At 46.1% G+C, this 12,812-nt stretch overlaps 1 protein-coding gene across 1 annotated transcript in view; it reads left to right on the forward strand.

Moving 5' to 3' along the window:
- The first annotated feature begins 4,471 nt into the window (after window positions 1-4,471).
- HSPA12A (heat shock protein family A (Hsp70) member 12A) overlaps window positions 4,472-12,812 on the forward strand; it is an 85,499-nt gene continuing 77,158 nt past the window's right edge. Inside the window, exon 1 of the mRNA XM_073595800.1 lies at window positions 4,472-4,631. Coding sequence (XP_073451901.1) covers window positions 4,604-4,631 — 28 coding nt within the window. The 5' untranslated portion in view covers window positions 4,472-4,603. The remainder of the gene's footprint in view (window positions 4,632-12,812) is intronic.

The following is a 12,812-nucleotide window of genomic DNA, read 5'->3' on the forward strand; positions in this document are numbered from 1 at the left end:
ACTGTGCAGAGCACATTGTGGCTTAGGCGTGTTACGGACTGTTCTATGAGTAGCAAATCGTCCAGATAAGCTGTCACAATTATGCCCTGAGCCCTTAGATTTGCCAGGGGTGGGGCTAGAACTTTTGTGAACACTGGAGGAGCGGTAGCAAGACCAAAAGGAAGGGCCACAAATTGAAAGTGGCGACGATCCACCGCAAACCTTAGGAATCTTTGGTGAGCGGGAAATATTGGCACATGCAAATATGCATCTTTGATGTCTATTGATGCCAGTAATTCTCCCCCCTGATGGGTGGAGACCACTGAGCGGATAGACTCCATGCGGAAGGACGAATGTCTAGAAATTGATTCAGTTGTTTTAGATCCAGAATTGGTCTGACATCTCCGTTTTGTTTTGGAACCGTAAAGAGGTTTGAGTAGAACCTTAAACCTTGCTCTTCCGGGGCCACATCTATAATTACCCCTCAGGAAAACAGACGTTCTAAGGCCAGAAGTAAGGGCCTTCTTTTCTCTGGATCCCTGGAGACTCTTGACCTTAGAAAACGAGATGGCGGAAGCTCCCGGAACTCTAGCTTGTAGCCCAGAGACACTGTGGAGGCTACCCATCTGTCCTGAATCTCTTCCCGCCAGGCGCCTGCAAACTGCAGCAGCCTTCCCCCTACTTGGCCGAGCGGGGGGCACCCCTTTATAGGGAGGCTTTGGGGTTCTGTTTACCAGATCTTGGACCCCAAGGTTTCTTTTGCTCTTGTGCTTCACTTTGGACCTTTCCCCTAGTATTTGATTGGGGAAGCCGTCGCCACTGCCTGGAGGATGAGGCTCCAGGGGCTCATTATCAGAATGCTTATCCGCTAGGGAACCCAAAGCAGAGGGAGGGGATCTACCCCTTTTTCTGCAATTTTTTAAGGAAGCTGTGACAAAGGTAGTAATCCTTCCTTCTAAACCAACCAATGCAGCCTTCAAAGTGTCTTCTGTGACATAAACAGGGACTGAAACATTGGGAGAGGCTGCAAAACCTGACAGGGGCACAGACTCATCCTGTGAGGCTGCCTCCAGTCTTGCAGGGGGGATGGTATCCTGCAGGCATTTCCAGAACCCCTAGATGTAGGCATTGATTTTCTGGTGCCTCTTTTATCCCCCCCTGAAGCCCTCTTACGAGGAGACATAGTCCTAAGCTGCAAAGCAGAGGTACTAGTGTAAAGTACAATCACTGTTGTGCTATAGTCTTACAATATAAACATTAGCTACAAACTGCACAACCTGATGCCGAGTAGGTGTCTTAGGTTTGCCAGGATCCGATCCACTGAGATGCTTACTGTCCACAGCTCTGTGTCCCACTGCTTACAGGAGGTCTGGTGCCTTGGGCTTTAAAAAACGGCTGCTTTGCGCATGCGCACTGGCGCAAACCACACGTGCACGGCGCCACAACCATGCCCCCCCTCCTTCCCCGCCGTAAAAGCGTGCCCCCCTGCACGCATGTGTAGGACCATCATGGCGGCGGCCGGGGAGAGGGGGGAGAAAGGAGACCAACTGAGGACTGCGTGGGATCCCCGGACTGCGTGGGATCCCCCCCTTTCAGTTTATGTGGCAGAGCCTGCAGCGGACGCAGTGCCGTATCACAAAAAAAGGGGGTAAATCCTTCTTGTCCTTAAGTGGTTAAGGCCAATTCACACCACATGCAGTCCAGTGCATTTTTTCTCTGCATCAAAAACGCATGAAAAGTAAGTTATATGGTTTACAATAGCATAGATCAAACCAGTGCTTGCAGTTCCAGAATGTTCCAGTGCCAGGAAAAAAGTAGGATGCATTCTTCCTGCACTGGACTGCGGTGGAAAGCGGTAAAATGCATCAAAAACACACCGGACCCCAGTACAGTAAAAAAACAAAACAGGAAAATAAGCATCTGGAATGCATCCAGAAACGCGTTAAAGACACACATGCAAAAATGCATCTGGAACAGATCTGGATTGCGTTTTTGTGGAATGAACTAGAACTTAAGCTGGCCATTACACGGTTAGTAAATTGTTCAAAAAAGCATTCAATGCGCTCGATCGTTCAACTTTAAAACATTAGTGGGCTAATTTTGATTTGCGAAATGCCAAAAAAACAAAACCAACATGCCAGGTTTTTTGAGCCTAAATTAACAATTTTTGAAACATTAGTAGTGGAATAGATCAAAAAAAGTTCAAACAAATCTACAGTGCATGTGCGTGTTAAAGTGTAACCCCAGATTGTGTAAACAACTGACGAAAAATCTACCATTTATGTTGTTTTAATCAATAATTGGGCAACATCTATTGATACAATGATGTTGTTATCGCATGCACGATCGACAGATTTTTAGAAGTTCGACCGTTTTCTTTTTGTCAGCTTTACCCTCACATTCATTCCCGGTGATAGACATTTAGAGAGAGTGGATCCCCCAAATGTCTTTAGTTATACTTTGCCTGTTTCAGCCCTGGAAGGTTTTACTCCCTTCCTGACCAGGCCATTTTTTGCGATATGGCACTGCGTCGCTTTAACTGACAATTGCGCAGTCGTGCGACGTTATACCCAAACAAAATTTATGTCCTTTTTTGTCCCACAAATAGAGCTTCCTTTTGGTGGTATTTAATCCTCTGCCCTTTTTATTTTTTGCGCTATAAACAGGGCGGCTGCTGTGTGCAGAATCACATATATATATATATATATATATATATATATATATATATATATATATATATATATATACACATATACACACACACACATATATATATATACACACATATATATATATATATATATATATATATATGTGATTCTGCACTTCCGGGTAGCGGGGGCAAGTGTGCGCTATCGGCAGCTCGCTCCTGCTGTGATTATGCACAGCGGGAGCCGATCAGCAGGTACTGTGGACTCTATGTCTGCCAGCACCCATTGATCGTTCGGTACACTGGCAGAACTGCAGCCTGTCTATGTAAACAAGGCAGATTGCCGTTTTGTCAGTAGGGAAGTCATGGATCTTGTGTTCCTGCAAAGCAGGGACATGGATACATCTCTTCCCCTAGTAAAAGCACCTCCCCCACAGTACACAAACACTGGCTAGGCACACAGTTAACTCTTTGATCGCCCTGTTAATCCCTTCCCTGCCAGTGTCACTAGCGCAGTAACAGTGCATATTTTCAGCACTGATCACTGTATTGGTGTCACTGGTCCTCAAAAAAGTGTGAGGTGTCCGATTTGACCGTCACAATATCTCAGTCCCGCTATAAGTCGTTGATCTCCACCCTTACTAGTACAGATTAAATTTAAAACTCCATAAAATATCCCATAGTTTGTAGACACTATAACTTTTGCACAAACCAATCAATATACGCTTATTGGGATTTTGTTTACCAAAAATATGTAGCAGAAAAAGAATTGGCCTGAATTGATGAAGAAACTTGATTTTTAAAATGTTTTTATTGGATATATTTTATAGCAGAAAGTACATTTTCCAAAATTGTCGGTCTTTTTTTGTTTATAGCGCAAAAAATAAAAACCGCAGAGGTGATCAAATACCACCAAAAGAAAGCTCTATTTGTGGGGGAAAAAAAGGACATCAATGTTATTTGGGTACAGCGTCGCCCGACCGCGCAATTGTCAAAGTAGCGTAGTGCCGTATCGCAAAAAATTACCTGGCCATGAAGGGGGGGAAAATCTTCCAGAGCTGAAGTGGTTAAGCTGGCCATACACCAGTAAAATTTTGTAAAATTTTCTAATCATTAGTGAAATCGATGTCCGTTTTCAACCACAGTGATGAGAAAATTTGAAGTAGCAGGATGGAAAACTTTTATCGAACAACTAAATTCCTAACAATGAATGTCGCCTTCGTTCAGGAAAGTCCATTTGTTCGAAAATTGATTGTTGAATGCAAATGAGATTTTCAAATGACATTCATCAAGTTGCGGAATCTGAGAATCTTCATATAAACGTTCGTTTGAACATCTACTAATGTATGTGCTTTTTTCTTTTATTTGTTTCAGCCAACAGATTATACGATCCACACAAGCGAGGAGGACGGAGCAATCCCCGCGGTCGGGACACCGGGATAAACCGGTGCTGTCAAAATACACTGATCATTGGCTGATCGACAAAAGTTTTCCAGCATTGAACGATCATGGATCTCCTCCATGCCTCCTATCAGTTCTCTATAATATCCTTTTTTATGATCTGGTGCCCCAAACTGAACTGCATCTCCCAGACGAGGTTTTCTCATGCAGGGCAGACCAGGTCCCCCTCTCCGGGGTCCAGACCTCTTATATACACCAAGTATCTGTCTGGCTGTAGAAGCTGCAGATTGGCATTGAGTGCTCTATGATCTATATAATGGTGTGATGAGTATATTGAGGGAGGGGGGCTGGTCCAGCACTGCGGTGTGTGCAGGATGGGGGTCCTGGGACTAGGATCAGGGGGAAGATCCAGCACTGCAGTGGGGGGAGAGGCAGGAAGGGGCGGATGCGGGGTGGTGGGGGGTGCAGTGTGCTGGGATGAGAGCTCTGCACACACGTCACACTCTCCTCTGTGCTGCAATGGCTCTGCCTGGAGTGTGATCAGCAGCAGAATCAGCAGACGCAGCATCCAGCATGTCCATCCGAGAGGTCCAGGCTGCAGGTAGGACTGTGCAGGAGGCACAGCTGTAATAGGGGACATCTGGGGGGCAGAACTGTCATTGGATAGAAGAGGGAGAACATCTGGAGGTGACAGCTGTCATATCAAGATGAAATGGGGATTGGGGTGTAGAGGTAGCTGTCATATCAGGATAGAAGGGGGGGGGGGTACAGCTGTCATATCAGCATGGTATGGGGGGGGGGGGATATAGCTGACATATCGAGATAGAATGTGGGGGAGGCAGCTGTCAGGAGAAATGGGGGTGGCAACTGTCCTATCAGGATTGGGGGGAACAGTTATTATATAGGGTGGAACTGGGGGGACACAGCTGTCCTATCAAGTTGGAGTGGGGTGTCATAGCTGTCATATAGGATGGAATGGGGGTGACAAATGTCCTATCGGGATGGACTGTGTGTGTGTGTTTGTGGGGGGGGGGTTTGCTGTCCTAACAGGATGGGGGGGGGGGTACAGTTATCATTTAGGATGGATACAGCTGTCCCATCGGGATGGAATAGAGGAGACACAACAGAAATTACAACAGAATAAGGGGTGGGGGGAGGGGCAGCTATCCTATTAAAATTAACTGGGGGACACATTGCTGTCCTATCAGGATGGAATGGGGGCGGGCGGGGGGACACAGTTGTCATATAGGGTGGAATGGGGGAGAAATAGCTGTGATCAGGATATAACGAGTGGGGGGGAGACATAGCTGTAGCTGTCCTATTGAAATGGACTGGGGAGGACACAACTGTTCTAGCAGGATGGAATGGGGGGAGGGGGGATACAGTTGTCATATCAGGATAGTTTGGGAAGGGAGTTGTGCAGTAATGCTGGGACTTGTAGTTCTCCTGGGCCCAGACACTGGGAATTGCCCCCTCTGCCCTCTCACCCTTGCAGCTTACTGGGCAGTTTTACTTGCTCAGCTTCTCTGCAAGGTCATCCATATGAAGTGGGGGGGCTGTAAGTTTTGGGGGTCCTCAGACAGTAATATATGCGTATGCCGGGTTCTGTCATGTGACCCTCATCCGCCATGACTGAGCGATGCAGTTTGGGGCTGCGGTTGAATTTATTGGCTGAGAAATGTCATCTCAGCAGAGCGCAGCGGCCATAATGCCGCCGAGGAGCTGGTCGTGAGCCGGCAACGTCCCCCCCCAGGGACAAATCTGGCGAGTACAAATGGCCCATCTGCCACATCGCTGAATGTACGGGCCTAATGGGGTCCTATAGATCTCTGTGTATTTCATTATAATTCATGATGTATAAATGATGGTAAACACTGTCTGAAGCTAGCCACACACCTGACAATATGATTGTACAGTCTCCTGCAGATAGTGTGAGTGCCAGGCTGATTGGATACAAATGGAAGGATTGGTCAGGTGGAAGGTGGTACATCCTATAGAGATTGTACAATCAGGTTGTAGCAAGCGTGGCCATTTATTGGGATATGGTACGCTGTGATTGGATGATAGTGTGGTTTGGGGTATCAGATCGCTGGTTGCACTTGTATCATTTCAGGGAGATTGCTACAATCACTTACAGTATATTGTATTTACAATCATCAAAAGAGAAAATTAGCATGAGAAAAGTTCTTCCTGATTTTTTATTTAAATTTTTTTATTTATGCGATCGGTCCCGGCCCGGCAATCTGATGTCCAGAACGACCCGACGGGCATTTCTATCTATGAGGAGTATTAAGGGGGCTCAGCGGTGTCAGTTGGGGTTTTCGGACCCCCGATGTGTGTTAGAGGCAGAAAATAATTCTCATATTTTCAGCGATGAGAACAGACGAGGTTTGTGCCCGACATTGTGCTGAAGGTGTGACAGTTTTCACACTTTATATACCACCGGCCAGCGTGCGAGGCAAGTCCGACCCGGCCTGGCGTCATTCGTGAAATCACACTGGCGGATTACCACCAACGTAACCAAACTGTGCCGATAACTGAACGATACACACATCAGGATTCCTGAATTTACATCAAAGCGTATTTGTAGCCATTTTTTTCTAGATCTGGAACGGGAGGGTAAGGGTTGGAACCCCCGTCAGGATTCAGCCCTCGTTCACTTTGGAGCCACTTGTCATGCGATTTTGACAGATCAAATCGCATGAAACGTCGCACCATATCATCGGCAATCGTCATGTTCAAATCAATGCGACGCCAACTTTGCTGTAATTTGAAAAAGTAGTTCTTGTACTACTTTTGGCGATTCCGGGTGCCACTTGAACAGACATGTATGCGTGAAGCCGCACAAATGTCTTCAAAGTCGCACTGACACGTGGCTTCGAAATTTCAGATGAAGTCGCGCGATTTCAAAGCAGCATTCAATGTGAATGAGGGCTTACTGCTATATAGGACTCCATTAAAGAGATTCACCCTCACTTCCTGTTCTGGTGACACACTTTCCACCAGAAAGGAAGTGAGGGAAACTCTTCAATGGCAACACAGACAGAAGTAAACGGCAGGCAAAACTTTTTTTTTGGCTCCTCTAGACTTGTGGTTGAGGGGGATGGCGCAAAAACACGTGGCTGGGCCGCATTTTTATTACCCCCGCCTAACTGCCCCCAACCCCAAGCAGCAAAGGCAGCGGACGAAGGTGTTCACATGCCACAGCATAAGTGATTCCCCCTTGTTGCATTCGGCGGCCACTAGCGCTGCTGAATGCAACCTATTTAAGCCGATACGATCGCACCGCAGCCATGTGCAGTGCATGTGCGATGGTGTGGCATTTACGAGGTTAAAAAAAGACATATCACCTCCTCACTGCCTGTCAGTGTCTGTGAAGAGCCATCTGAACATGGATGGCTTTTCAGGGGTGTGGCAATCTTGTCACAAGTCTAAATTAGGCCTAATTATAACCCCTGTGAGGTTTTTTTCGCCATCTGAAACATCGATTTGACATCACTAACGATTAAAAAAAAAAAATCAGATCAGCTTTCTTAGAATTACAATTCTGAATTCAATTCTGCTAGTGTATGCATTAAAGCCCCTGTCAGGTTTTTTTTTTTTTTTGCCATCTGTGTCTCATTGGGGAGATTTCTCTTCACTTCCTGTCCCATAGCCAAAACAGGAAGTGAGAGGAAATCCCAGCAAAATGAAGGAATCTCTGGTTGTCATCAGAACTAGTGTTCCATTGGAAGATTTCTCCTCAATTCCCCTTCTAGTGACAACTCAAATTTGGGGATTTCCTTTCACTTTTTCGGTTTCCAGACAAATAGGGTGAATCTCTCTAATGGGGACACAGACAGCAATAAAAACCTGACAGTAGTTCTAATCCCTCTCCAAAAGTTAAAAAAAATAAAAAAAGGTTTTGCCTGCAGTTATACTTTAAGTTAAATGGGGAAATGCTAGAACCTCTGTTCTTTTTTTTTTTTATTGTTGTCCATTTTTCTGTTCCAGATTTTCCCCCACTCCCTGTTTGGTAAAACGGTGTCACCAGAACAGAAGATGAGGGAAAGTCTCCCGAGCCTCGGATAGCAGTAAAACCTGACAGGGGCTCTAACCTTTCCCCACTCCATTCTTAAGTAGAATAAAAAAGGTTTAGCTATGGACATGGTATCATCCAAACCACAAAATGATTCAAATCTGACTCAGCAAAATTGTTTTTTTTTTTTATTTGAACGCCTTATCTGGGAAGAGACCAATTGTAACTGACAAAGTAATACTTAAAATACTAAAAGCAGTACTTGCACTACTTTTGGTGATTTTGGGTGCAATTTCAATAGATATCTGTGCATGAAGCCGCCCAGATGCCTTCAAAGTCGCACTGAGATGCAGCTTTGAAATCGTGCAATTTCAGGTGAAATTTAAAACCGCACTCAATGTGAACGGGGGCTTAAAGTATAAACCTTTTTTTTTTTAAAGTTATGGATAGAGTGGGACGGATTAGAACACCTGTCAGGATTTTATTGCTGTCTGTGCACCCCCAACCCCCCCCCCCCCCCCCCTCGTTAGGGAAATTGACCCTCTTTATTTGTCCTGATGACAGTTATCACCAAAAGTGAAAGAAGATCTTACATTTTGGGTAGTTACCAGAACAGGAAGAGAGAGCAAACCTTCAAATGGGGACACCAGTTCTGGTGCTTACTGGGGATTTCCTCTCATTTCCTGTTTGGCTTTGGGACAGGAAGTGAAGGGAAAACTCCACAATGGGACACAGATGGCAAATAAAATAAAAACACCTTTACTCTATGAAAAAAGAACATAAAGTTTTTCCTGCGCTTCTACTTTAATTTGAAACATAAAATTGCTAATAACTGACTCAGCAACTTTGGTTTTGCCAATTGATTGCCCATTTGTAACCGACATAGTGATGCCTAAAGTGGAGCGATGAATACAATTCTCATACATCGGTGATGTCAGCATTACCAAATCACATTATTATATTGATTGGAAAAGTCTGACTTTCTCATAATAAACATGGAATATTGTTCCTATTTCCCTGCCTTGGCACCGATACCGGGACAGGGTCGCCCAGGGCAAGGATCCAGAATTGCCCCCCCCCCCCCCCCCTCACTGTTAATACATGCAATAGAATGGACGTACCACCCTGCGTCTGTTCTGTGCCTCCTTGCTCGTCTGCGCCCAAGGCAGCTGACCCTCCTGCCCACTCCTTGTCCCAGGCCCTGCTTGGCATATTAGATCACATGACCTCTAGCTACCAATCACTACAGAGGGACCATTGTGTCCAATCAGCAGGGAGATCAGGTCACTAGAGGTGACACCGTCTATATACAGAAGGCTCATTATGTTGGTCTGTACCCTAAAAAGACAACTGATACGGGACCCCAAAATGTCATCAGTTATAGACAATCTTTCTTCTGTTACTTAAAGGAATTTCATAAGATTTCCTATGACAGAACAGATGTCCGATCCATGAGAAATGTACTAATGTAAACATGTGATGGATGGACTGCCAAAGGACATAGAGCCCCCCCTTCCCATATCACAGAGGGACTCATCTTAGTGCCGTCATTGGTGTAGATTAGAAGATGTCCCCACCACTCCGACTATCCTCCCATCATTCACATAGAGGACCAGCAATAGGCACTGCTATCCATTTCCAGATACCGGCCGTCATCACCACCAGATCACACATCGCTCCACATTCCAGTGATTATTGATGTCAAAGATTGATTCTAGGGTTTGAACATTAAAATAAATATTTCTGAAGGCAACATCACAAATTTCCCTTGTATTTCCAGGGTGGAGTCTGACATTAGATGAGGGCAATAGAAAGACACTTGACAGGCCTAAGAGGGGGGCGAATGTGAAGGAGAGAGGGGGCCTGGGTACAGTAGAGGGAAAGAGGGGTGACTGGGGTACAGTGCAGGGACACAGAAAGGATTGGAGTATAATAAAGGGAAAGAGGAGGAATTGGGGTAAAATAGAGGAATAAAGGGGGGTTTGGGGAATAATAAAGGGACAGAAGGGAGGATTGGGGTATACTAGAGCGGCAAAGGGGGGATTGGGGCATAATAGAGGACAGTGGGGGTATTGGAGTACAATAGAGGGACAGAGGGGGGGCTGGGGTATAATGAAGGGACAGAGGGGGGATTGGGGTATAATAGGAGGACAAAGGGGGGATAAGAGTACAATAGAAGGCCATAGGGTGTTTGAGGTATAATAGAGGGACAGATTATTATTATTATTATTATTATTATTATACAGGATTTATATAGTGCCAACAGTTTGTGCAGCGCTTTACAACATGAGGGCAGACATTACAGTTACAATACAAATCAATACAGGAGGGTTTAGAGGGCCCTGTTAATTGGAGCTTACAATCTAGGATTAGGGTACAATAGACGAACAGATGGAGGATTGGGGTACAATAGAGGGACCAAGGGGGGAATAGAGTACAATAGAAGGCCATAGGGTGTTTCAGGTATAATAGAGGGACAGACAGGGGATTAGGGTAAAATAGAGGGGTACAATACAGGGACAGATGGGGGATTGGGGTAAAATAGAGGGACAGAGGGGGCATAATAAAGGGACAGAGGGGGGATTGGGGTGTAATGGAAGAACAGAGGGGGGGTTGGGATAAAAATAGAGGGACAGAGGGGGGAGTGGGGTACAATAGAGAGACAGAGGGAGCATCGGGGTACAATAGAGGGACAGAGGTGGCATTGGGGGTATAATAGAGGGGCAGAGGTGGCATTGGGGGTATAATAAAGGGACAGAGGTGGCATTGGGGTTGGGGGTATAATAGAGGGACATAGGTAGTATTGGGGGTAATATAGAGGGACAGAGGGGGGATTGGGGTACAGTAGAGGGACAGAGAGGGGATTGGGGTTTAATAGGCCATAAGTGTTCTGGGGTATGTTAGAGGGGTTACTGGGGTACAGTAGAGGGGATTTAAGTATAATAGAAGGGCAGTTCTCGGGTGATGGGCTGTTATGTGCTCTTCCTTTGCCTGTCATGGCCTGCTGGGAGTTGTAGTCCTCAGAGTCCAGCGGGTTCTGGTCTGCGCAGCCCTCAGTGGTTGGTGCCGGGCAGATCTCTGCATTATGATAAGCTCACAGCTTCCACTGCAGCAGATTGTACTCAGGTCATGGCACGCTGGCTGGCAGCACGCTGGGCGAGGAGGAAGAGGCTGCAGGCGGACAGCACATTATGAATCAATATTATAACTCTCTGGAGATTTCATGATTATAAAGTGTCCGGTTGCCTCTTCTCCTCCAGCACATGTCCTGCTGGCTGCAGGGAGCCTCCCAAATATACTGCAGTGTGCTGAGTCTGTAGCAGAGTCACGCAGCGGAGGGAGTGCTGGGGGATGGGGGGGTATTCTGCATTCTGGGGTCCCAGAACTGCAGCAAATCTGTGTGTGGCCCCCAACATTCCATATTCATCATACAACACAGAGTCACAGCATGCTTAACCACTGCATGGTCAGTTATCTGTCTGTCTCGGGCCAATTTTATAGCAAAGCAGCAATTAGATACCATTGCTGGATTCGGTGATCACTGCTCGATCCCTGTGGTCGGCTCCCTGCCCTGTCCCTGGGACAGCCAGCACTTGGGGGTATACACCCCGATGTACAGTATTATCTGGGTTTATCAGGCCTCCTTAGCCAAATGGAGATCTGCCGTTGGAGTGCCAAAAGGAACATCTCCACCATTCTAATAAAGGAAAAAGTTCATGTAACCCTTTCTACACATTGCAGAGATTTTATCAAAACTTACCATTTTGTGTTTTGAAGAAATACAGTATATCACAAAAGTGAGTACACCCCTCACATTTTTGTAAATGTTTTATTATATCTTTTCATGTGACAACACAGAAGCAATGACACTTTGCTGTAAATGTAAATTTACTGTCCCCTCAAAATAACCCAACACACAGCCATTAATGTCTAAACCGCTGGCTACAAAAGTGAGTGCACCCCTAAGTGAAAATGTCCAAATTGGGCCTAAAGTGTAAATATTTTGTGTGGCCACCATTATTTTCCAGCACTGTCTTAACCCTCTTGGGTATGGAGTTCACCAGAGCTTCACAGGTTGCCACTGGAGTCCTCTTCCACTCCTCCATGACGACATCACGGAGCTGGTGGATGTTAGAGACCTTGCGCTCCTCCACCTTCCGATTGAGGATGCCCCACAGATGCTCAATAGGGTTTAGGTCTGAAGACATGTTTGGCCAGTCCATCACCTTTACCCTCAGCTTCTTTAGCAAGGCAGTGGTGGTCTTGGAAGTGTGTTTGGGGTCGTTATGTTGGAATGCTGCCCTGCGGCCCAATCTCCATAGGGAGGGGATCATGCCCTGCTTCAGTATGTCACAGTACATGTTGCCATTCATGGTTCCCTCAATGAACTGTAGCTCCCCAGTGCTGGCGACACTCATGCAGCCCCAGACCATGACACTCCCACCTTCATGCTTGACTGTATGCAAGATACACTTGTCTTTGTACTCCTCACCTGGTTGCCGCCACACATGCTTGACACCATCTGAACCAAATAAGTTTATCTTGGTCTCATCAGACCACAGGACATGGTTCCAGTAATCCATGTCCTTAGTCTGCTTGTCTTCAGCATTCTTGTGCATTCATTTTAGAAGAGGCTTCCTTCTGGGATGACAACCATGCAGACCAATTTGATGCAGTGTGCGGCAAATGGTCTGAGCACTGACAGGCTGACCTCCCACCCCTTCAACCTCTGCAGCATGCTGGCAGCACTCATATGTCTATGAG

The sequence above is a fragment of the Aquarana catesbeiana genome, linkage group LG08 (assembly GCF_042186555.1).
Source record: "Aquarana catesbeiana isolate 2022-GZ linkage group LG08, ASM4218655v1, whole genome shotgun sequence".
NCBI classification, from domain to species: Eukaryota; Metazoa; Chordata; class Amphibia; order Anura; family Ranidae; genus Aquarana; species Aquarana catesbeiana.